This window comes from Schistocerca serialis, chromosome 5 (genome assembly GCF_023864345.2).
Source record: "Schistocerca serialis cubense isolate TAMUIC-IGC-003099 chromosome 5, iqSchSeri2.2, whole genome shotgun sequence".
In the NCBI taxonomy this organism is placed as follows: domain Eukaryota; kingdom Metazoa; phylum Arthropoda; class Insecta; order Orthoptera; family Acrididae; genus Schistocerca; species Schistocerca serialis.
The window spans coordinates 204,885,888-204,913,297 of NC_064642.1; the positions used below are offsets into that span (position 1 = coordinate 204,885,888).

The window sequence follows — 27,410 nt, forward strand, 5'->3', positions numbered from 1 at the left end:
GGAATGACCAAGCTTTCTCTGTGGGAATGACCAGCAACAAACTGTCCATTCACATGAATGGACACAGGCAGACAGTGTTTGTTGGTAATGAGGATCACCCTGTGGCTAAAGATGCCTTGGTGCACGGCCAGCACATCTTGGCACAGTGTTACACCGTCCGGGTTATCTGGATACTTCCCACTAACACCAGCCTGTCAGAACTCCGGAGATGGGAACTTGCCCTTCAGTATATCCTCTCTTCTCGTTATCCGCCAGGCCTCAATCTCCACTAATTTCAAGTTGCCGCCGCTCATACCGCACCTGTCTTTCAACAACATCTTTGCCTCTGTACTTCGGCCTCGACTGACATCTCTGCCCAAACTCTTTGCCTTTACAAATGTCTGCTTGTGTCTGTGCAGATGGATATGTGTGTGTGCACGCGAGAGAGTGTATACATGTCCTTTTTTCCCCCTGAGGTAAGTCTTTCCACTTCCGGGATTGGAATGACTCCTTACCATCTCCCTTAAAACCCACATCCTTTCATCTTTCCCTCTCCTTCCCTCTTTCCTGACGAAGCAACCATTGGTTGCGAAAGCTTGAATTTTGTGTGTATGTATGTGTTTGTTTGTGTATCTATCGACCTGCCAGCGCTTTCGTATGGTAAGTCACATCATCTTTGTTTGTAAATATATTTTTCCTGCATGGAATGTTTCCCTCTATTGTATTCATACAATTAAATAATTGAATGCATTTAGTAATATTTATTCTTTCTTCAAATAATTATGGGGAAAATGATGCTATTACTAATAAACGTCCTCAATCGGCACTTGGTTAGAGCACTTAGCTTGAGAACAAATCTGAAATAATGCTGGTTGCCCTATTGACTTGATGTTTTAAGGAAGTGTGGTTTTTGCTTTACAGCATCTTAAGTGTTTAGTAACTGATTTGCTTTTCTCCTTCGTACAGTTTCTGGATACTCTCATTTTGATGTTGCCATTCTTAGATTTCGAATTTTGCTGTAATTTCGTCTATCTTTATTGCAGTTAGCTCATCCTGGTTGTGAAGAAGACCATGAATGCTCAGAAAATATGTTCTGCTATAAAATGAGAAGTTGTGTTGATTGTTATAACTGTGCATTATACTACAGGAAACCAAATGCAAAGAAGATATGTGCAAGGGAACCTAGTGAATGTGGAGAGTGCATTGATGGGTGAGTGTGCACCACAGCTCCAAGTGCAACTCTCTTATTGTGTCAACAGTGTTTCAGTGTTACCATAGTTTTTGATCGTTTTCAATTTTTTCCCTTAGCTATGAAGCAGAGATTCTAACAAATGGCAATGAGAGGGATTACTGCAGGATTATGGAAAAGCCTGCTTCTGAACTGATACCTGGTAAGACCACATTGTAGTTGTTTGTATAGCTGTCATAAGTTCTGAAATTTTTAAGTATCTCCTTTTTTTGTTGTCTTTTTTCCTGTAATCCTTGACTGTGTTGACTGTTAACGACACGGCACCATAATTCACACAAGACTTTTGTTTTGCCAAGTAAATGTAGTCTCTTGCTGAAACAAAAGTCACAATATGTGGCCAAGGAAAGTTGCGAATTAAAAAAAAAAAAAACAGGGGCAGGGGACAACAAGAAAGAAAAGAAAATGTAATAATAAATAATACACAAAAGAGAGAGTGTTGGAATAACTCTTTAGGCCAAGTGTGCCAACTAGTAGTAGTTCAAAGAGGAAACTGCGAATTAAACAGGTACAAAATTTTATACTTGGAATTGTGTTCACCATGTAGCTTTCCACTGAAGCTATATAGCCACAGTACAGTTTTTCTGTATTTCCAATCCTGAAGTAAATCCTACTTGCAGCTGCTTTCTACTACATATTAGAGCTTTATATAATACAACAGGTTCACAATCGAGGAACATCAAACTATAAAAGTACGTTTACTACTTGACAGTTGATCTCAAAGTTCCATGAAAGGTTCTTTGTGGGCAACCCTGAAGTTTTAAATTTAAGATGAATTTTTACAGGCCAATTTCACTAGAAGTGCTTATTTTATGGTGATGAGTTACAAACTTTGTTCTTGAACTGGTACATCTGTTTTTTTTTTTTTTTTGCATTTATTTTTAATTTTAGTCTGCTTAGCCAAATTTTTGATCTGTATCTACGTCTCATCAGCATTCTGGATATTTGGAACTGACAAGGTTTGCACAATGGTTAAAAGATATGAACTGATGGGAGGAGTAAAATTGTCCTTGTCCAATGTAAGTTTGTACTTACATTTTAATCTTGGGTGCCACTGCTGCCAACTTTGCCTACTTGATGAGCAGCTTTATTTCTTCTATTGGTATGCGACAGCGCACGTACTTAATGTTTCGAAATGCTGCACATAAAAACGGGATTTTCTGGTGCTCGTATCTTGGATTCTGTTGGTGATAAAAAGGTAGGGTCAATTATTTAGGTAGCCCTTGAGCTAGGGGCCACTTGTATACCCAACAGAAGGATCATCTTAGTGTCACTATCTACATCTACACCTACATCGATACTCCGCAAGCCACCATACAGTGCGTGGCAAAGGGTACTCTGTACCAGAACAAGTTATTTCCTTTCCTGTTCTGCTCGCAAATACAGTGAGGGAAAAAGACTGTCAATATGCCTCCGTATGAGCCCTAATTTCTCATATCTTATCTTCATGGTCCTACAGTACAGGCTCAGAGCATGAATAGTAACAGTGAGAAGAGACAGTAGCAGTAGGAAGGAAGGAATTAAATTAGCAGTAAGAGAGAGCAATATGGAGAGTGTGACAGTGATAGGAGACTGTAGTAGTAGGACTGAATGAAGGGGACTGTGACTGTGACACAGGAGACAATAACAGAGACACACAGAGAGGTAATGACAATGTGTTAGGTTGAATGAGTGTGTAAGAAACGGCAACTGGGGGTGGATAGGATGAGCAACTTACAGTGATCTGTTAGTGGATTGAGTGAGTACAGTTAGACGAGCTTGTGTGGACCGGCTGCACTAGATTGCAATCTGTCTTTTTTATCATAGAGTACTGCCACAATGGAGAATTTTTCCTGTGCCTAATGTACCATAATTGATTTTTTTCCTCCTGTACGTGTAACCTTCACACTGAGGCAAAATCACATACTCTTGTGTGTGGTTTTACCTTGTCCACTCCTGTAAACATAAATGAGGTACATGCTGAGATGAAAGTTATGCAGTTTTCTGGTGCCTTTTTACAAAGTGAGTTTTGTCAAAAGTTGAAGATCTCAATAGAATGTGATAAAATTGTCAAAATATTAATGGGAGATTGAACATTTTTGTCCATTTATGTCTTGCTCAAGATAATTTTGAATTGAAGAATCACAGCAGAAGAGTAGCCATAACATTGGAAATTAAAATAAATTGTTAGCCACACACTTTTGTAGTGCTGAAGTAGATAGGTATGTGGTTTTCATTTAACTACAAAGTTAAATATTTTACTATTAGTTGCGAGACATACCACTGATCGATGATGTGTGTGTGGGGGGTGGGGGGGGGGGGGGGGGGGGGAAGATTGCAAAACAAGTAAGGACATGTAAGGGATTAAACTTGGGGAATCAAACAATGGAAACTCCAGCTTGGATTATCAACTACTAAGGAGAAAGGAAAAGATAGAGTACTGCTTACTGTAAAGTTGAAACATAAAGTTGCAGACACAGTTGAAAGTCATTAGCTTTTGGCTACAGCATTCATCAGAAAAAGAAAATCACACTCACACTCACACTCTGTTCATTCACACTCTGTTCATTCACACAAACAAGCACACCTCACGCACACTTGACTGCCAGCTCTGGTAGCTCTAAGACATTTTGATGATTCATTGTAGACAGTTTTCTTAAACCGTAGCATGTTACAGGCTTTGATCATTGTAAATTATTTTTTATGAATATATTGTCTGCAAGAAACATTTATTTTTGTAAAGTCAAAACTAAAAAGGAAAAACAAAACTTGATGTAGTGCAGTACATTGGACAAAAATGATAGAAAAAAATTAATATAAAGGCAGTAAGCACATTGACTCTGAATAGACATTTAGTTATTAGGTCAGGATCAGTGGTGGAAAATTGCACTTCTGGTTTTCATTGACTTATCTGCATATCAATTTTTCATTCCATTTGTTTACTATTTTTTTGTCATACCCATAAAATTGTTGAAGCCCTATTATCAGAATGTGGTTTTGTTTTTGCTGACTGTCACTAATTTCATTATATAGGAATGACAAAATGCTCGTTTACAAACATGCATTGTCATAATTCATTTTGCATTAAAAAGATAGTTAATAATTGTGTAATTGTTTTTCAGGTACTGCACCATCAGTGGATTATACAACAATGCTTATCATAGGTGGTGTTATTGTTACAATTGTGGTGATAGTTGCTGGTTATCTCATACATAGATGGAGGAAAATGAGGTACAGAGGTAAGCAGCCTGTTTGGTTGGTCAGATATTGTATGCTAAATATCTAATTAAGATAGATTTTTGTTTGATGTATTTTGTTTTCAAGTAAAATATTGTGTTATATACCTCTACTTGAAAGTCTCTTACTTGCCTCTCCTATCCAAAAATTTGAAGACTTATTTCAGTTCAGGTTATTCAGTATGATTATAAAAACCTGTATGATTTAGTGATTGGTCGAGTGAGATGATTATCAGATTTAATTTAGTTGTAATGTTTCTTACGAGAAAAATACTTAGACATTAATCTGTTGAAATTTGGATGCAGGACTTTTGAAAAACTGTCAATTTCATGAAAATCAGTCATCTTTGACACACAATCTATTAGGAGATTCATGTGTTGTCATCATACAAGAAGAATAGGTAATCTGGTATCCATGTAGTGTGTAAGTGAAAACCAGGTAGCTCCCTGAAGTTGAAGGTACAATAATTTCAATACAATCTGTATTACATGAAATTTTTACCATTTTGAATAGGTGCTGATCAAGCAGTTCAAAACATGCAAGAAACACTCAATGCTGGGTCTGGAAATGGCATGTCACCACTGTTGGGAAATACAAATGGTAAATATGTAATTCTGACAAACACCAGAAAAGCTAATGCTTTAATTTGGTCTTGAATTAAGAAATATTTACTTGTCTAAGCTATGATGTTGACTTCTAAGATCTTTGTCGTATGTTGTATTGTTGTATTCCTTCTTCCTCTTTGAGTCGTTTAATAATGCCAAGACTTCCAGTTTTCAAAATTTTCTAAAGATGAAAGGTATGTTTTACTTGTTGACTTCTAGTTTTTCCTGTGTTCTGACTAACAAGGAAATTCAGACAAATCAGAATAAAGTTTCTCATAAGGAATAAATGTCCAACAGCTTGAGATTTTGTGCCCACAGAGCTATATACAAAGAGTCTCTGAAACTTTACTTTAGAGCAATGCTAACTATTCTTTTTTGTTGGAGATTGTGTTGCATATAATGTATGGGGAGGGGGAGGGGTCTATGGCAACCTGCCCTGGGGTAGTGCAATTGTGTCAAAAGCTATGTCTTCTCAATATGTTTTTGGTGATAACATGCACTTCAGTCATGTAATGGTTGTCATCTGCACTACTGATCTCACATTCTGCTCTGCTGGCCTAGCAGATGCCTCTCACTGGAAAGTGACTGTTGAGTAGAAGTCCAGTGATCTCTTTCCCCTCTTAAATGGAGCAGTTTCTGATTAAGTGCTGCCACAATGTAAACTGGACAGTCTACATCAGACTGTCTTTGAATACTGTGACCTAGACAGATACTAGATGGAGCCTATCAATAGCATGATTCATCATGTCACTGATTAGTCCAGCTCAAAGTCCTCAGTCTGACTCCAGGGCCAGGATGCTTGTAGTGGATTCACCAATGTCAGTATGCAATTCAGTGCAAATATGTGGCTCTACCGCTCTTCAAATGTTGACAGTCTGCTGAGAACATTACAGCATTTACTCAAAAGGCCAGAGGCTTGAAGAATAATTGGACAGCAAGAAGAGGGTGTGGCAAGTATTTCCGAACTTCATAAATCTTTGCATTAGCTGTTTGAAGGCTTGTAAAGTAACACATGCTACTTAACTTTTAACACAACTTCTCTCTGTGGGAGGCAGGTTATGCATTGACACTTAGAAGACTGCTCCGAGAAGTAATGTAATCCAATACAACTTGTTATAGCCACTAGAAACAAGATTAAGCTACATTAGTAATCAAAGTCGTACTAGTTTAGTAAGCTGTATATTATTCAGAAAAATAAAATTTCAATAACACACCTTTCAAAGTTTAACTGCTAATCTTCAGTTTAAGAGGAGCCAAAAGAATTTATTCATGACTAATTGTTCATGAAAATGTAAAATCACAAAACCAAATAAATAAATAAATAAATTTAGAGTGTTGAAATTTTGGGAATACATTCATCTAGGTAATGTATGTGAGTGATTAACATAGTAAGATCACAGGTTAATGTAATCATGAGATATGCCATTTCAAATGTGAAGAGCTATTGCATTAATAACTGGTGTAATAGGCACAATGTTGAATGCAAGCATGCAGACATGCATGCATTGCATTGTACAGACACCAGATGTCAGTTTGTGGGATGGTGTTCCATGCCTGTTGCAATTGGTCAGTCAATACAGGTTGTGAATGACACTAGAGTTGTCTTCTGGTGATATCTCATACGTGCTCCATTGGAGACAGATCTGGTGATCTAACAGGCCAAGGCAGCATATCGACATTCTGTAGAGTATTTTGGGTTAAAACAGCATCGTGTGGGTGAGCATTATCCTGTTGGAAAACACCCCCTAGAATACTGTTCATGAATGGCAGCACAGCAGGTAGAATCACCAGACTTACGTACAAATTTGCAATCAGGGTGCACGGGATAGCGACGAGTGTGTTCCTGCTATCATACAAAATCGTGCCACAGACAGTAACTCCAGGTCTAGTTCCAGTGTGCTTGCAGACAGGTTGGTTGCAGGCCCTCAGCTGGCATTTTCCTAACCAGCACATGGCCATCATTGGCACCAAAGCAGAACCATTTTTCATCAGAAAACACAAGACACATCCAATCTGCCCTCTAATGCTCTCTCACTTGACAGCACTGAATTTGCAAATGTTGGTGGTTTCCCTGAACACTACAGGGAATCTGGCTTGGAGCTGTCCTTGAAATGACCAGCTTGTAAGAGTTTATTTGCAACTGCTGCTCAAAATGCTGTTACAGAAGCAGTAAGATGTGCCAGAGCAGTCACTGTACATGATGGTCTTCCCCCTCAGTAGTGTCACATGGCTGTTCGGAGCCCGGTCTTCTTCTGACTGTACATTCTTGTGACCACTGCTGCCAGCAATCTTGCATAGGGGCTACATTCCTGCCAACCCTTTTTGCAGTATCGCAGAAGGAACATCCAGCATTTCAAAGCCCATTGCACGATCTCGTCCAAGCTCTGTGAAATGGTGATAACTGCGTCTTTGTCACATGAAAGCTGTTCTTGACTAACATCAACTCACCATGTCCAGTCCCAAATTACTAATGCTCACAACCATTGCAGTGTGTGTTTGAAGCAGACCTGATATGCACTATTTGTGTCACTCTTATACACCTGGCACGAAATTTGAATAGACATTATCTTTCAGATGTAGAAACACACCTACCAACTTTCGTTTGTCTCACAACTCCTCCTTGATGCCTAAGTGTTTTTTTTTTTTTTTTTTTTTCCTCCTCCCCAGTTCTGATTCCGTACATCTTTAGTATAATAATGTCATGAAAGTAAAGAAGTAGCAAATGCTTTCCATTTGATACACATCCTTGTACATGCATCTACATATTTGTCACAAGTTTGTTTGAACTCTTAAATGAAATATTTCCAATTTTTTGAACTAGTCCCCATCCATGATGACTATTTTATTTATGATCTGTGGAAACAACTTAATCATTCCTTTCTTTTTATGAAATATATGTTATTTAACTTAATTTTATGACAAGTTCCACATCCTTAAGGATGTGCTATATAAATTTCAACTTCATGTCTTGTGTAGCTTAGGACCATAATAATAGCCCTACTACCAGATACTTTATTATTGTTTCTGTTGAAAACATCCATATTTGGTTTTGCTTGCTACGTAGCAAATGTATGTGCTCTTATTATATGCTGCTAGTGAGTGGCAATTGTGAACACACATGCCTAAAGTAAAACACAATTGAGAACATGGGATTGGCAGTATGGTGGGAGTAACTTGTTGCTCATCATTACAGGATGGAAGCCTTCTCTTGGAGAGCAGATACCATGCAACAGACCATCTGCACCACCACAACCTCCTCCATATGAAAACACTCTGCCACCTCTTCGAGATGAGGCTACATTTGGTATGATTATTAAATTAGCTTGTTACTACAGACATTTTATTATTCATTACAAGCATTTACTTCAAACATTGAATGTACTACACTGAGGTGAAAAAAGTCAAGGGATGTCCTCTAACATTGTGTAGGACCTCATTTTGCCCTGCGTAGTGCAGCAACTTGATGTGTCATGGACTCAACAAGTCGTTGGAAGTCCCCTGCAAAAATGTTGAGCCGTGCTGCCTCTCTAGCCATCCATAACTGCAAAAATGTTGCCAGTGCAGGATTTTGTGCGCAGACTGACCTCTCGACTATCTCCCATAAGTGTTTGATGGGGTTCATGCCAGGCAATCTGGTTGCCCGCATCAGTTGCTTGAATCATCCAGAATGCTTTTAAAACCAGTTGCGAACAGTTTTGGTCGGGTGACATGTTGCATTGTCATCCATGAAAATTCTATCATTGTTTGGGAACATGAAGTCTCTCAATGGCTGCAAATGGTCTCAAAGTAGCCAAACATCAAGAGAACCCAGTCCTTTCCATGTTAACACAGCCCACACCATTGTGGAGCCACCACCAGCTTGCACAGTGCCTTGGTGATGACCTGGGTCTGTGGCGTCAGTGCTGCACTCGAACCCCGTAATCATCTCTTACAACTGAAACTGGGACTTGTCTGACCAGGTCACAATTTTGCAGACATCTAGGATTCAATGGATATGGTCAGAAGCCCAGGAGAGGCACTGCAGGAGCTGTTCTGCTGTTAGCAAAGGCACTTGTATTGTCGTCTGCTGCCATAGCCTGTTAATGCCAAATTTTGCCTCACTTATCCTAAGAGATATGTTTGTCGTATGTCCCAGACTGGTTTCTGTGGTTATTTCATGTCGCTTGTCTGTTAGCACTGACAATTCTGTGCAAGTGCTGCTGCTCTTGGTCACTAAGTGAAGGCCATCAGCCACTGCATTGTCCATGATGATGGTTAGCCCCTGAAATTTGATATTTCGGTATTCTCGGCACAATCTTGGCGTTGTGGATTGTGGAATATTGATTTTTCGAACAATTTCTGAAATAGAATATCCCATGTGTGTAGCTTCAACTATCATCCCATTATCAGAGTCTATTAATTTGCATCATGCAGCCATAATCACGTCTCAAACTTTCTCACATGAATCACCTGAATACAAATGCATTGTGCTTTTATGCCTTGCGTACGTGGTACTCCCACCATTAGTATATGTGCATATCACTGTCCCATGCCTTTTGTCTCTTTAGTGTAAAGCTATTTTCATACATACATTCCAGACTGGGGTTCTTGAGCTAATCCTAAAAATTTATGTTTAAATTCAGAAAGTTTGGAATGTGTTGCCAGTTTAATCTGTTGTTAATAACAGATTATGGTATCCTCAAGCATTACCCAGAAAGCACTAGTCATCATCTTAACAGTTAGTGTCATAGCTCTCATGGGTTAAGTTTATTATGGCGTCTGCTTGTCTGGCTGCACTTGTGAAGCAAAAGGAGAGAGAGAGAGAGAGAGAGAGAGAGAGAGAGAGAGAGAGAGAGAGAGAGAGAAGTAAAGCTGGTTGAGGCAGTGAATTGAAATAAGAGTTTTATGAGGTAGCTTACATATTCTTATTGAAAAATAAATTGTGCTGTCCAGAGGGCAGCATCGTCATAATTTAAGCTTGCAATGATTTTCACATACTCACAATATACACCAGTGCTGGGAGGAGGGTCAACTATTTCTCCATTTATATTATACTTATTGCAAACATATCTTAATTTTTGTGAAAAAAAGTCTCCCTTTTTACACTTTAAATTTTTTGGAAATATATGTTGCTACAAGCTTGAAGCTCATGTATGCTTAAACACTTTGGCACAAGCATTCGCTACTTCTACAAAGCTCGAGCATTCGTGTACATTTTGTGTGATTAATACCTTGAGCGTGTGTGTGTGTGTGTGTGTGTGTGTGTGGGGGGGGGGGGGGGGGGAGCATCTAAAGAATATGTGATAAAACAAAAAACTTGTTCATTAACTTTTTCGGTGACTTGAAGACATATCCATGAGAAAGGCATAATTATCAACGATTGAATGACAAGACATACTTGAATTTTTGTCACTCAACTCTCTTGGTTGACAGCAAGATGTAAAGCTGTGATGGAAACTAAAATACAGTATGAAAAATTAACAGCAACATTATAATTTCCTGCAACAGAAAGAAACCAAAAAACCTTGCAGGTGTCCAACTATTCTCCTAAAATTTGTTCTGAAGGAGTTTATTTTCTTACTGACAGCATTTTTGTTCTTTGGAGTATCGACTACTTATGAATTTGACAGCAGAGTCTCATATACTGAATCACATTCAACATTATCATGATATGGCTTCATTTCATTCACCACTGAAGTTAGTACATGATTGAATAAAAAATGCAAACAGATAATGATCGATCTGTTGGAGGTCCTGACACGCTGCCCTTGAAACTGACATTCTCTTGTAGAAGATGCATAAATTTGGCACATGCACTCTACCATACGCATTTGTGCAAGCCATAACTATTCAAGTCTTAAGCCACTTACATAGTCAAAACATTTGAACATGGATACGTATCAAGCTTGCAGTAAAGTGTGGCCACCACTAGACACACAGAAATATAATATTATGAATATTAAAATTAGTGTAAAACATCAAATTTCTTTGATCAATGCTACCATTTTTAAGCATGTTTGCTTCTATCAAGCTGTTATTTGAACTAATGTAAAGAATTGAATAAATTTTCTTGCACTTTATGGAAACATTTGTTATCTAAAGTAAGAGGCAAAAAGAAAATAAAATGAACTGAAATCATGCTTTGAGGGATGTTTTCTGTTCAGATCATAATCTTATGTAGGGACTGGTTTGGAGGAATGAAGGTTGAAGTGAATTATATGATGTAACTCTGCATAGAATTTCCATCACCAGACTTAAAACGTTTTCCCATAGCTAAATTCTTGTAGTTTTCTTCCGTTAATGGTGACCGTTCTGCTCTTCTGATGTATATTTAAGGAGCCCTCACAAATTCAGTGTGTGGGGTAGTGGAAAAGGAGATAAGTAAAAAGAGTGGGTGTGATGGTGGATGAGTGCTATGTAGTGCTGGGATGGGAGTACTGACGGTGCTGGAAGGGTGAGAACAATGACTAACGAAGGTTGAGACCAGGAGAATAGTGGAAACTTAGGATGTATTGCAGGGAAATACCACCTGTGCAACTCAGAAAAGCTGGTGTTGGTGGGAAGGATTGATATGGCACAGGTTGTGAAGCAATCATTGAAATGAGGGATGTCATTTTCAGCAGCGCACTCAGCAACAGGGTGGTGCACTTGTTTCTTTGCCACAGTTTATCGGTGGCCATTCAAGTGGGCAGAAAGCTTGTTGGTTGTCATGCTCACATAGAATGCACAACTGGTTGCAGCTTGTCTTGTAGATCAAGACTGGTTTCACAGATAGCCCTGCCTTAGATGGGATGGGTGATGTTTGTGACAGGAATGGAGTAGGTGGTGGTGGAAGGATGTATGGGACAGATCTTGCATCTAGGTCTATTATGGGGGTATGAGCCATGAGGTAAGATGTTGGAAGCAGGGGTTGTGTAACGATGGACTAGTATATTGTGTAGGTTCAGTGGTTGGCGGACTACCACTGTGAGCAGGGTGGGAAGGATAGTGGACAGGACATTTCTCTTTTCAGGGCACAATGAGAGGTAGTCGAAACCCTCCTACGTTCTCCGCCAAAGTATTTAACATCAATACCTCTGGCCAGTGGGCATCTGAAAATCCTCATGGCTTTAAAGGGCATGGTCTCCAGCAAATGTCTGAGAAGATGGTGTTTGTGACAACTCTCTTTCCCTTATTAATGTGAACTGGCCACACATTTGGAAGAAGTCCCTTACATATATGCCAGAGGATGTTGCACCAACAATGGGGTACTTGTAAGCTCTGTACCAGTAAGCTGTCATTACAATTTAATTAATTTTTGACAATTGGACTGTTTAGTTAGTAACTTACATTGAATATCAAAGGCAGGCCACAACTCTGTGTCACTTCTTTCTCAACTTTGGCTTCCCTTTCATCTCCTTACAGTCTGCAGTTTGGTTTCTGTATGAGTTGTAAATAACCTTTTGCTCCCTTAATTTTGTCCCACTACCTTCAAATTTTCAAAGAGTGTGGTGCAGTCCATGTAGTCCAAAAGTTTTCTCAAAATCTACAAATGCTATAAATGTAAGATTGTTGTTCTTCAAACTGTCTTCCAGTTTTTCCATTCTTCTCTAAATAATTCATATTAGCCCTTGATAATTCATGTTAGCAGCTGTCTTCTTTGGAACAAATTGCTACATTCTTCCTGAAGCCTGAGGATATTTCTCCTGTCTTATGTATCTTCCACACCAGGTGGAATAATTTTGTCATAGCTGGCATTCCCCAGTGTCTCAATAATGCTGAGGGAATGCCATCTACTCCAGGTGGTTTATTTCCACTTAAGTCTTTCAGTGCTCTATCAGATTTTTCACATGGTGTCATATCTCCTTTCTCATCTTCGGTTGCTTCATCTTCCCTTTCTATAACATTGTTCTCAAGTTTGTTCCATTGTATAGATCCTCTATATATTAGCCAATCAAAAGTATCTGGACACCCTTATGTAATGCAGAATTGACCACTAGGTGTAGCGAGAGGTGGACGCGCCAGTACAAAAGGAGAGGGGGAGTATTGTGTTATCAGTAAAGAAGCAGTAATAGCAGTAATTATCAGTTGAACTCAAGTGACTTCTAAAGTGGACTAGTCATTGGATGTCAACTGAGTAACAAGTAGATCAGAAATATTTCAGTCCTTCTAAAGCTGCCCACATTGACTGTTAGTGGTGGGAGTGTGAAGTGGAACTGTGAAGGAACAACCCTGTCCAACATTCCATGCTCGACCTGTAGAATGCCAGTTTTATTTTTTTTAATAATGACATCCTTCTGAGTAGTCTCCACCTGGAGTTCCAAATGGGGGGACTATTTTACATCCAGAATATTTTACCCAAAACGATGCCATTGTCATTAAAGATACGGTAGAGCTGCATGCTCCGGGCAAGAAAAAAAATCATGGCATTAGTTCCCCATGCTACCAACTGTTCACAGTGCCAGTTCAGCAAGGCTGTGTTTGCTAATGTTGCAAGGCCAAACAAGTCAGTCATCCACACTGTTGGTCCTGGAACTGCTGGAACAGCTGCTACCTCTTTACAAGAACAATGGGCTACTGTTGCTTCTCTAATAAGATACTGCTCCATTATAGTTGCACCTACAGTACGGCTGTCTGCATCACATGAGGCACACAATCCACCATACCTCGACAAGGTCCATCATTCATAGGAGGCAGGTTTTATATTTTACAAATAAAGTTTGGTATCCATGTTACGTAATTTCTTCTTTTATTAACAGTTTTCACCTCCATTAACTGGTGCCTCGTGACAACATAAAACTTCACAACTGCACTGGCTGCCCATTAGTAGAACTTCCCCTGAACTCCCTTAAATAAAATTGTGACAATGCATGATTAGTTTTAATTGTTGGTTTTTCAACCTGGACTCTCCTTTATTTCATATTTATTTTTATAGTATTACGATTCCAATTTTTCTGGGATTTGCAATGGAAATATGTTAGTTCAAATTGATATTTGTGTGTGGACATATTAAGCAGGTATGAATAACTGATTTTAAAGAAACTTCTTTTTTTTTTTAATTTCCAAAATTGTTCTTCTATAAATATCCTTTAAATAAGTATGTCTAAGTTTACTTACAAATATGTACATTTTCACTAGAAATAAGTATGTATTCTAATTCTCTCCAATGTTTGTGACCTGAAGGATGAAGCTTTATCATGTTTTACAATGAAAAACATTTCAAGTAGTACTGAAAACCTAGGATGAAGTGACGGTTACATTACAGTATGTCATTTTCATGAGACTTCAACAAAATGTGTATTAAAGTGTTTTAGTTCACAAAATATAAAATAATTATTAGATGGTGGTCCTTATAAGTTGAAAGTTAACACATGACCATAGTTAAACAATGTTCATTGTGTGTCATTCTGTTCAGTAAAAAGGTGCCCAAAGGGAAGCGTTATGACAACGTGGAGACTGTAAAAAAGTTCCACAAAGGGCACTGGACGGTATCAAAGTTGAAAAGTTCCAGATATGCTTCAAACAGTGGGAAAAAAAGACTTGACTAGACAAGTGCCTGACATCTAGTGGAGAGTACTTTGAAGGTGACTGAATTTTGTAAAAAGGTTTATGAATAAATTTTATAACAAAAATCTGTACTTTTCCTATATGACCCATCTTAGAACCTTGGTCAAGTATGTGAACTAATGGGGATACTCAGCGCATACAAAGGAGGAGCACTAATGATTACAAGTTTTTTTGTTCCATGGGAAAGTGTCACAGGATGCCGAACAAACTGAACTGGCAGAATCACAAAGATAGAGGCAAACTATCACATGAAAGCCTAATTAGTAAGTTTCAAGAAGCAACTTTGTGATCAAGCTAGGAATTTACAATTCCAAAGAGGTCACAAAGGCAAAAATGGCCTAATTTCAGTACCCACAGAGGCATTTAATCAATCATTCTTCTTGCACTCGACATGTAAATCGAACAGGAAAAGTCTTAATAATGGGTACAGTGGGAAGTTCCCTCTACCATTCACTTAAGTGGTTTGCAGAGTACAGATTTGCAGGTAGATGTGGATGAAGAAGCAGACATATATTAGATGCAGCAGTTTTGGGCATATACACACTTTCATTCAATCGTCACTGAATGGTTGCTATTTCGTGGTCCTGTCTCCACAGCAGTGCATTTCCAAACTGTGCTACAGTGGTAAATTTTTATCAATTTAATGTCACCTACATTGATTTGATATTGTCAGTTTTTCTCCTTTCCCCTGCATCCTGAAATACTTAAGGTGTAGCACTATTGACACCTGCACAAACAGAGCACAGTAAAGAATCTGAGACTTTTGAAATAAGAGCTCCTTTACTTAAAGGAGTAGGAAAGGAAGTCACAATGTATGTTGGACTAAGCGATACATAGAAGCATAGGAGGAGAATGTTGACTGTGTTCTTTTCTTTTACATTTAAAGATAAAAAATGTTGGTTTGCCTTTTGAAAACTTGGAAGCAGTTCACAGACTGTGCATGCTTATGAAGTATGAAGAAACTGTATTCTTTTTATTTTGTCTCTGTTTCACTCAGAATTATGGTTGTTGTGAGTATAAGTGTTTGTGTTTATTTAATGTGTTATGTACTAATGTTACAGAAATTATGTAATTTATTAGTGTAAGTCTTGTTTTGTTTCAGTTGTGGAACGAACGGTTAAATGTAAAGAGGCCGTTTGCTTCAGAGAACCCGGTTTACAAATATCAAGGTTTGTAAATAGTGCCTTCTTATGGCGGGTTCTGTAGACACAAGTATTTTCAGTTCTTAATCTTTTCGCTGCTACAAATGTGCTCATTGCATTCTGTGCTGAGTCTGCTTTTTTATGGCTATGCTGGTGCCTGTGCTGAGACAGTGTTCCAATCAACATGAAATACTTATCATTCAATTTTTCAAAAGCTGTTAGGTGAAAAAAATTGGTTTTTGCATATCTTGCAGTCTAATATCTTCTCTTGACAAAGGACTGAATTTCTTTTCGTTATATACCATAGTTACTGTGCTTCATCAGAGTAAGTAAAACATTGTTTGAAATTTTAAAGATTTTGCAGAGGTAAAAATGCATTTCGTAGGCTTATTTCATACACTGCAGTGAATGAAATGAAAGTAAGGTACCACAATTTTACTTAAAACTGAAACCAGAAGGAAGTTTCATTTCATTCTTGAGTTACTGATTTTTTAAATTGGAAGGGTGGTTGTGCGCAGTGCGCCCATTCACGTTCTTCTGCATCGTAAATCATGTGGTCAGAACAATCGCCATATCTCATTAACAATGAAGAGGTGGTGGGTTTTATTATTTTTTATGTGAATAATAGTGCACAGTGAGGCATATGTGTTGTTTGATAAAAACTCAAATATTTATTCAAAGAGATACGGAAATGACTCATCTGCAGCAGTGAGAGGTCAGCAGCTCAGGGCACATTCATGTGTGTATAGCACTGTAGGAAAACCTAAGGAGCATGTATATAGGCAACCACATCAGCGAAAAGGTTAATGATGTTTAAAATTCATACTTTATACAGGGCAATTCAGAATAAATATAATAATTAAAAACAGTTATAACTATATAATGCTTAGTGATACATTGATAAGAATTGCAGAAAATGTAATTGTTAAAAATTTCAATTGTTGTGGAAGCACAGTGAGTCAAAAGCAGTTATGCTACAGAAATTGTGGAAGACTTGGAGGAGGAAATATTCAATGCGAGTCTGAATTTTTAGCAGCGAGGGGACCTTCTAAATAAGTAACAAGCTTAAAAGGCACAACATTCAAATTCAGGATGGAGAAAATCCTTTGTATGTAACTGAACATCAGCGAGACTCACCATAAAGATACCATAAAGATGACATGATGAGCTGCAGACAGGCACGATGAAAAAAGTGTTACAAATAAGCTCATGGTCAAAGCCTTTTTCAGGGAAGAGAAACACGCACATGTTCACACAAGCAAGTATACCTCACTCATGACCACTACCTCTTGCCCCTTCAGCCAGACTGTAACATCCACAACATTCTACTCCATCCCCATGCCACTCCCAACCCAAACCACTTGCCACAGGGATGATATCTATGTGGAAGACCTGTCTAATGCACCCACCCAGCACTTCCCAGTCCAGCCCCATCACAGGCTTCTCTTGCCCAATCATAGGCTGGGCCACCTGTGGAAACTGCCGTGTTGTATACCAGCTCTGCTGCAATCATTGGTCAACTTTTTATATTGTTACAACTACCAACTATCTGTCCATGAGGATGAATGGCCACTGCTAAGCTGTGGCCAAGAGCAATGTGGACGCCTGTGGCATGACTTGCAGTTCTACATCAAATGCTTGATTTCAGTGGCTGCTTCACAGCCCAGGCCTTCTGGATCCACCCCTCCAACATCAGCTTTTCTGAACACCACAGGTGGGCGTTACCCTTACAACACATTATCTGCTCCAGAAATCATTAACCATAGGCAACCCACCATTCCCACACCTTCCAGCTGACTGTTTCCGCACCCTTTGGCCTGACACCACCTCACAATTCACCTCCCCTCTCCCACAATTTGTGCTACTCTGTCAGTGTAGCCACCAGTCTTTACCCCCTTCTCTGCTCTGCTCATTGATCAGATACTGGTACATCCTCCATAACAGAAGTAATAAGGAGTAGTAGTAGTAGTAGTAGTAGTAGTAGTAATTTATGTATGTATACACTCTGACATGTCCCCCTTGATTTTTGTCTGCTCTAATTTGTTTTACCTCACCACCTAACTGCTCTCATCATTTTATCTAGTGGTTGAAAATGTTAACAAACAAAAATTATTCTCCTTAATTTGAATGACAATAGGGATAAGGAACTTCTACATCAAGAAACTAAAATTCAGCTGCTTCTCATCTTGAGTTTGATTTTTTTTTTACTCTGATACATAAAATTCATACGCCTCACACACACAACTGTGCTTTTTGGGATGTTCGATGATCTACACAGAACCATTAGCACTTTATCTGAGGAGAAATGTTTGCTGCCCAGGAGTTTGTGCCAATAGCTTTATTGTATGATGAAGATCTGAGTAATGTTATAATTTATTATACACTGAAGTGCCAAAGAAACTGGTATAGGCATGCATATTCAAATACAGAGTTACATACACAGGCAGAATATGGCGCTGCAATTGGCAAAGCCTATATAAGACAACAATAGTCTGGTGCAGTTGTTATATTGGCTACTGCTGCTATGATGGCAGGCTATCAAGATTTAAATGAGTTTGAATGTGGTATTATAGATGATACATAAGCGATGGGACACTGCGTTTGTGAGATAGTGAAGAAGTCAGTATTTTCCTGTATGACCATTTCACGAGTGTACTGTGAATGTCAAGAATCCAGTAAAACGTCAAATCTCCTATGTCACTGCAGCCGGAAAAAGATCCCACAAGAATGGGACCAACAGTGACTGAAGAGAATCGTTCAATGTGACAGAAGTGCATACCTTCTACAAATTACTACAGATTTCAGTCCTGAGCCATCAACAAGTGTCAGTGTGCAAATCATACAACAAAACATAATTGAAATGGGCTTTCAGAGCCAAAGGCCCACTCATGTACCTGTGATGGCTGTATGACACAAAGCTTCATACCTCGCCTGGGCCCGTCAGCACCAACATTGGACTGTTGATGACTTCAAACATGTTGTCTGGTCAGACGAGTCTCATTGCAAATTGTATCAAGTGGACAGACATTTACAGGTATGGAGACAACCTCTTGATCCGTATACCCTGCATGTGAGCAGGGGGCTGTTTTAGCTGGTGGAGGCCATGTAATGGTGTGGGGCATGTGCAGTTGGAGTGATATGGGACAACTGATATGTCTAGATAAGACTCTGCCAGGTGACACATGCATAAGCATCCTGTCTGATAACTTGTCCATTCATGTCCATTGTGCATTCTGATGTCCTTGGGCAATACCAGCAGGACAATGTGACACCCCACATGTCTGCAATTGCTATAGAGCGGCTCCAGGAACTCTCTTCTGAGTTTAAACACTTCTGCTGGACACCAAACTCCCCTGACATGAACATTATTGAGCTTATCAGGAATGCCTTGCAATGTGCTGTTCAGAAGAGATCTCCACCCCCTCATACTCTTATGGATTTATGGACAGCCCTGCAGGATTCTTGGTGTCAGTTCCCTCCAGCACTATGTCAGACATTAGTAAAGTCCATGCCATATTGCAGCACTTGTGTGCGCTCATGGGGACCCTACATGATATTAGGAAGGTGTGACAGTTTCTTTGGCTCTTCAATGTATAACAGAGTAACTGTTAATTAATATATTGTAAAGTCCTGCTGGGTGGAATAGAGATGATGGAAAGTGTAAAGAAACAACTCTGTTCTAAAGCTTAACTAGAAGTTGAATGATGTTTGTGTCTTATGCTCAGTGGCTCATCTATTTGGTAATTCTTTCCTTCCTTGAGTGAAGAAATTTTGAAAGATTTTATGAACAAAAACTGTAGATTGATAGCAGGGGGTAGGGGGTAAGGAGAAGTGTCAAGGAGTCCATAAAATGCATTATAGTATTTCCCACAGAGGAGGTGACTCAACTGTAGCTATATCCTGTCTCACAGCTTCTAGCAGACAGTACTTTCACATGAATAAATGTCAATCAAGTGATTTCCGTGCAAAACAAAAATGAAATAGCAGGAAATTTTCTTGTAGATTGACACATGCATAGGTAGATTAAAGAAAAACATTTCGGATAGTATGTCATACATGGTGTAAGAGTGAGAGCTTATTGAATAAATTGAGTGGAATATTATAGCCTCAGCCCACAATAAACTCATGTGAAGCTATTTTTCATCATTTCTGTTCAACTTACTTTCTTATTTGATGTAGTTCACAGACCTCACAACAGCTGTCACTGAGTTGTATTTTTTACGCCTCAGGTACATGTGAAAAGTCTTAGGTAATTTGATCAAATGAATTTTGTTTCCTTTTCAGTTTCCCGGACGAGGGACAAGATGACCAATCCACAGGTAAGTGAAAAGTTCCTCATATGCTGGCAAATACACCTGAACTGCGTAAGTCACAACTATTTATGCAGTGGGTGTGCAAATGAAGCGAGTGTTTTGTGTAATGTATCTTTGCTGTTGAATGCATATTGTTCTCTGTATCTCAGTTCACCTTGCTTACTAGTTGCAGAACATAATCAAGGATTTTTAATTTATTTTTCACTTTCTGAGTTTTTTATAAAATATTCACCATACGTTTGAATTTTCTGCTTCAATCAGTTACAGCTTTTGTCCTAAATTTCAAATTAGGGTGAATTATTCTGCTGAAGAATTAATGGAAGACAATTTTTACCATTTGAGCAGGAAAAAGGATATTTGAAACTTCTTGGCAGATTAAAATTGCATGCTGGATCAAGATTCAAACTCGGAACCTCTGGAGTTTGAGTCATGGTCAGACACACAGTTTTAATCTGCCAGGAAGTTTCACATCAGTGCACATTTATTGTGGAGGGGGACATTTACCTGTGGATTAAAATTTATTTAAAGTGCTAACTAAATGTAAAACTGACCATTTTGTGATTATTTTTAGAAGAAAAAAGAAACAACATTGTGCTTCATTCTAAACTTGATATACTATCAGCATGATTTGAAAATTGCAAACTCTGAGAAAAATAAATTGAATTTTACTCACATATTTTATATTATATATGTAATATTGAAGTTGTCACTTCAATCTCTCTTTTGACAGTTAATTTTGATAACTGGATCTTTTTAACTAATAAAGACATTAGAAATTTTGGTAGTTGCCCTGCAGATTAGCCTGTACTGCATTCTTTTTAAAACAATAATAGCCACTTTTAGTATTAACTACCACAGTTATTATGAAATAACTTAAATATTTGGAATTGCTGACATAATTCATAAGTGCTCATTTCTTATGCTGCTGTTTGGTGAATTTCAAAGGTGATTCACCTGCATCAGTTGCTGCAACATGACATACAGTTCATGAGTTCTTTGTTTGTTGATACCACTGCCATATTTATGAGAGCTGCTCAAGATCATACACCATGTTACGTGGCACAGTAGTGAAGACACTAGATTCCTATATGGGAAGGGTAGGCATGAAATTCCCACATGGTCATACAGTAAATATTTTCTGTTTTCCAATAACACCTTAGTTGCTTGCTTATTTATACATGGTACAGTTACATTAAGTGACAAACACCTACATTTCAGTGTCAACATGTAATAACCACACACAGACGGCAAGTGACAGAAGCAGCAGTGAAGGATGTAAGAAGCACAGCAGGGGGATGCAGAAAACTGTGCAGTTGTCACAATGAGGAAACAGAGTGATTTATCTGAGATCCAAAAGGGCATTGGCTTTCAGGACAGGGGTAGAAGCACTTCCAAAACAGCTAAATTTGCAAATTGTTTGTGTGACACTGAGGTTAAAGTATACCATGCACGGCCAAATGGCTCTAATCAAAACTGGTGTGAGGTAATGGTGATGCACTACGGGTTAGGGGTGATGGGTGAATGACAGCTGCAGCCATTTGTAAAGGTAACTAGATGTGCAACTGTTGAGCAACTGACCAACCAGGTGAACCAAGGGGCTACCAAGATTGTCTCATCAATGTTCAGTGAACATTGCTGTGTATGGGCCTCTGCAGCTGGTGCCTAGTTCATGCATAAATGCTGAGTGCTGTTTGTCGGTGATGAAGGGTGGAATTAGCATACCATTGCTGCTACACGATGTCCTCTGCGTAGCAGCAGGTGGTCTTTTCAGATGACTGACTTTCCTGCTTCATCAGACAGTTGACTATTGGTGTGCACTGCATGAAACTTCAGAAAGGAAACATCCTGCAACAGTTGTCAGAACGGTCCAAACTGGGGGAGGGAGAGTTATGGTCTTGGGAATGTTTTTGTGACATTCCCTGGGTGATCTTGCCATTCTGGAAGGTACAATGGATCAACACAAGTTTGCATCAGTCTTTTTTTCCTTGAGACAATAGCATCTACCAGCAAAGCTGATGCAACATCACACAGCTCGAATTGTTCAGAGAGCACCAGGATGAGTTTATCATACTCCCCTAGTCGCCAAACTCCCCAGATTTAAAGACAATTGAGAATATGTTCATGCCATGGATCCTCAATCGAGAAACCTGGCACAGTATGGCTCAACATCCCTGCTGATACTTTCCAGAACCTCATTGGCTCTCTTCTGTATGTCTTGCAGTCATCTGCACTGCAGAAGGTGGTTATTGAGTTTTTTTAAAAGGTGGGCACATTAAAGTGACTGGACAATGCACTAGAGCACTGCCAACTTCCTTCCTCAACCATTTTCAACACAGCTAATTCATGTCTAATCATAATTCTGTTGGTAAACTCAAACTTTCCTTCCTTTAATGGTTTGACACAGTACATGCCGAGTTCATATTTTAATACAGTAATTCATGATCATCCTATATTTTGAACAATTTTAATAAACATTTTTGGAACATTGATTAAAATTTTTTGTTTTTATAATTCAGTCTTAATCACACCATGTATGTTACAAGAACATAGGTGACCGGTTTCGGTCATATCACATGACCATCATCAGACCTGTAATTTAATTTACAAAGTAATAGAAAACTTACCAGATTTACAATAAAATAAGAGAAAATGCTTGTAAGGATAAAATACAATAAGACGTGTTATACCCATGGCGTCCTTCGAAGATGGTAGGTAGAGCACTCTTCTCTGCAGCTGCGATGTCAACTGGTGCCAGCATCTGACGAGCATATGCTTAAGTACGAAGATGCTCTGCCCACCTCTTCTTCCTCCACCTCACATCAACCAATCAGTATAAAAATGGGTTCACATAATTGTCAAAACGTAAAAAAAAGTACAATAATAACATAAAAATAGTTATGTATAATATCTCTTTACAACCATGGAATTACTTAAATGTTGTATAAAATATCAATTAAAAGCTTTAAAATAACTGTACAGACGATGTATAGTCAGTGTGCCCTCTATGGGCTAAGGCGGTACTACCACAATGGTTTCAAAGTCAACGATGTTGTGGAGGTCTTTGGCATTGCGGCATCATATCGATATGCGAGTTGTGACTCGACTGCAAGTATACATCTATGCTAGATTCAGTCTGTCTATCTTGTATTAACTTTATTTGGCACTGGAAATATATGTAATGATGGAATGATCAGCTGCAGGGTGGTATGATATTACATAGATTTTTTAATTATTATTTTTTATTAAAATGTCATAAAACTGATTTATTAAAAATGGAGTCATATTTCATGATATTTCTAGTTGGAAGTTTAAAATTGATATACATATTTACTCACTGTCCTAAGGTACATTTCTGCCATGGATACAACTGGGTCCTATGATTTTCTGAACAAAAGAGTACATATGTGTTCATAGAATTTCATCAGAGGGATCATAAATATGTTTTTCACGAAAATCTAACTGTTCATTGAGAAGCACTGACGGTTCATCTCTATAATGGGCATATATCTCGATCTCTTCCAAAATATTTAATAATAAGCCTTTATTAGTGTAATGAAGGACTTGCAAATTCTGTTGTACCGTCCCTTCAGCATGCTTATTAAAAGTTATGTGATGGCCAAAGACTGATTTTGCTCGTGCAGTACCTGATGTATGTTCTTTGTATCGTGTAATAAAGCTCCGGCCTGTTTGGCCAAAGTACATTTTTCTACAATCACCACATTGGATCTTGTAAACCCCTGATCCGAGAATTCTATCGTTATCATTACCTACAGTATGTCTTCATTTATTTTGCAAAGTATTCTTGGTTTCAAATGCTATTGTTATTTCAGAATTCTTAAATAGATTACTGATCCTATCTGATATGTTCCCCATGTACATCATTTTTGTGTATTTATGAACTCCTATTAGTGGTGTACTTAGTGGTTGTTGCACTTTATTAAACATAATATCAACTTGACGTGTATCAAAAGAATTGGTCTTCGCAATCTGCTTTACAATAGTTTTTTCTTTTTTAATTTCATTTTCTTCAAGGGGTAATTTTAACATCCAGTGGATCACTGACTTAAAAAATGCTTTTTTAATCTATTTAAGAATTCTGAAACAACAATAGCATTTGAAACTAAGAATACTTTGCAAAATAAATTAAGACATACTGTAGGTAATGATAACGATAGAATTCTCAGATCAGGGGTTTACAAGATCCAATGTGGTGATTGTAGAAGAATGCACTTTGGCCAAACAGGCTGGAGCTTTACTACACGATACAAAGAACATACATCAGGTACTGCACGAGCAAAATCAGTCTTTGGCCATCACATAACTTTTAATAAGCATGCTGAAGGGACGGTACAACAGAATTTGCAAGTCCTTCATTACACTAATAAAGGCTTATTATTAAATATTTTGGAAGAGATCGAGATATATGCCCATTATAGAGATGAACCGTCAGTGCTTCTCAATGAACAGTTAGATTTTCGTGAAAAACATATTTATGATCTCTCTGATGAAATTCTATGAACACATATGTATTCTTTTGTTCAAAAAATCATAGGACCCAGTTGTATCCATGGCAGAAATGTACCTTCGGACAGTACGTAAATATTTATATCACAATTTCAAACTTCCAACTAGAAATATTATGAAATATGACTCCATTTTTAATAAATCAGTTTTATGACATTTTAATAAAAAATAATAATAAAAAAATCTATGTTAATATCATACCACACTGCAGCTGATCATTCCATCACATTATTACATATATCTCCAGTGCCAAATAAAGTTAATACAAGATAGACAGACTGAATCTAGCATAGATGTATACTTGCAGTCGAGTCACAACTCGCATATCGATATGATGCCGCAATGCCAAAGACCTCAACAACATCGTTGACTTTGAAACCATTGTGGTAGTACCGCCTTAGCCCATGGAGGGCACACTGACTATGCATCGTCTGTACAGTTATTTTAAAGCTTTTAATTGATATTTTATACAACATTTAAGTAATTCCATGGTTGTAAAGAGATATTATACATAACTATTTTTATGTTATTATTGTACTTTTTTACATTTTGACAATTATGTGAACCCATTTTTATACTGATTGGTTGATGTGAGGTGGAGGAAGAAGAGGTAGGCAGAGCATCTGCGTACTTAAGCGTATGCTCGTCACATGCTGGCACCAGTTGACATCGCAGCAGCTGAGAAGAGTGCTCCACCTACCATCTTCTAAGGACGCCTTGGGTATAACACGTCTTATTGTATTTTATCCTTACAAGCATTTTGTCTTATTTTATTGTAAATCTAGTAAGGTTTCTATTACTTTGTAAATTAAATTACAGGTCTGATGATGGTCATGTGATATGATCGAAACCGGTCACCTATGTTCTTGTAACATACGTGGTGTGATTAAGACTGAATTTTAAAAACAAAAAATCCTATATTAAATTTTAATTTTCTATTATTTTTCCAGATGGCTCTGATACTGATGCTATTTTTCATCCTGATATTAATATTGAGAGTGGGTATCCATCAGCATTTCATGATGATGACACTTTACCAGCGTCAGCAGATGGGTAAGTGAAGTTTACCATATCAGAATATGACTTTCGGAGTCAATCATTTGACAGCAAGAGTGTTTGTTGGCAGAATGCATGTTTCAATTGCTAGCAAGCCAAAAGAACTCTGGACACAGTTCTACTGGTGTTGCATTCTATATAATCCGTCACAAACACAGCATTACTTACCTATGTTCGTACTGTTCTTGTTCCTTGCAAAATATATAGCACGAGAAATTGCGTAAATATTAATATGCTCAAGAAAATGAAAACATCAAATAAAAACTCGAAAAACTACAAAATGATAATAAGCAATCTAATACATAAATAAAAGATTTTAAAAAGATGATAATCGGGAGCAATGGGATGTAAAGTAAGACCCGTTTTCAATAAGTCTCTGGAGACTTAAATATTTTTTCATAAGTACAGTTTCCCTTCCTGCTCCACCCATCTTGGCTTCTAGATGGGTGAAAAAATAGTAAAGATTTCTGACATCCCCAGTAACTGCTGTTGTACTGATAAGTACAAAGCAGCATTTTTATGTTCTGGAAACACTTGGAATTGATAGTGGAAACAACTTTACACTTTAATAACTATTTACACATAATCCTTTCTTTACATTTTTTACCTTTGTGGAATTATTCTTCTAAAACAGAATATGATTTTGCAGGAAGTAAATTATAAAAGACTCCAGTCTAATCAGCACTGAAAATGTATCTGGACTCATAACCAGGTATTAATCACAGCAATGTAATGTTCTTCCTATAGCTAACACTTTCTATTACTACAGCCACATTTTCTCCACTTAAACTTTAAAATGACAGATTATGATGTTGTTGTTGTTGTTGTTGTTGTGGTCTTCAGTCCTGAGACTGGTTTGATGCAGCTCTCCATGCTACTCTATCCAGTGCAAGTTTCTTCATCTCCCAGTACCTACTGCAACCTACATCCTTCGGAATCTGCTTAGTGTATTCATCTCTTGGTCTCCCTCTACGATTTTTACCCTCCACGCTGCCCTCCAATACAAAATTGGTGATCCCTTGATGCCTCAGAACACATCCTACCAACCGATCCCTTCTTCTGGTCAAGTTGTGCCACAAACTTCTCTTCTCCCCAATCCTATTCAATACTTCCTCATTAGTTACGTGATCTACCCATCTAATTTTCAGCATTCTTCTGTAGCACCACATTTCGAAAGCTTCTATTCTCTTCTTGTCCAAACTATTTATCGTCCATGTTTAACTTCCATACATGGCTACACTCCATACAGATACTTTCAGAAATGACTTCCTGACACTTAAATCTATATTTGATGTTTACAAATTTCTCTTCTTCAGAAACGCTTTCCTTGCCATTGCAAGTCTACATTTTATATCCTCCCTACTTTGACCATCATCAGTTATTTTGCTCCCCAAATAGCAAAACACCTTTACTACTTTAAGTGCCTCATTTCCTAATCTAATTCCCTCAGCATCACTCGACTTAATTCGACTACATTCCATTATCCTCATTTTGCTTTTGTTGATGTTCATCTTATATCCTCCTTTCAAGACACTATCCATTCTGTTCAAGTGCTCTTCCAAGTCCTTTGCTGTCTCTGACAGAATTACAATGTCATTGGCGAACCTCAAAGTTTTTATCTCTTCTACATGGATTTTAAGACGTACTCCAAATTTTTCTTTTGTTTCCTTCACTGCTTTCTCAGTATACAGATTGAATAACATCAGGGAGAGACTACAACCCTGTCTCACTCCCTTCCCAACCACTGCTTCCCTTTCATGTCCCTCGACTCTTATAACTGCCATCTGGTTTCTGTACAATTTGT

At 38.1% G+C, this 27,410-nt stretch overlaps 1 protein-coding gene across 1 annotated transcript in view; it reads left to right on the forward strand.

Annotated features, from left to right (window-relative positions):
• Positions 1–27,410, forward strand: part of LOC126481456 (uncharacterized) — a 156,640-nt gene that overhangs the window by 111,277 nt on the left and 17,953 nt on the right. Inside the window, exons 4-11 of the mRNA XM_050105227.1 lie at positions 1,023–1,189; positions 1,288–1,370; positions 4,327–4,443; positions 4,955–5,041; positions 8,240–8,350; positions 15,674–15,740; positions 19,998–20,032; positions 25,501–25,603. Of these exons, the coding sequence (XP_049961184.1) occupies positions 1,023–1,189; positions 1,288–1,370; positions 4,327–4,443; positions 4,955–5,041; positions 8,240–8,350; positions 15,674–15,740; positions 19,998–20,032; positions 25,501–25,603 (770 nt within the window). The remainder of the gene's footprint in view (positions 1–1,022; positions 1,190–1,287; positions 1,371–4,326; positions 4,444–4,954; positions 5,042–8,239; positions 8,351–15,673; positions 15,741–19,997; positions 20,033–25,500; positions 25,604–27,410) is intronic.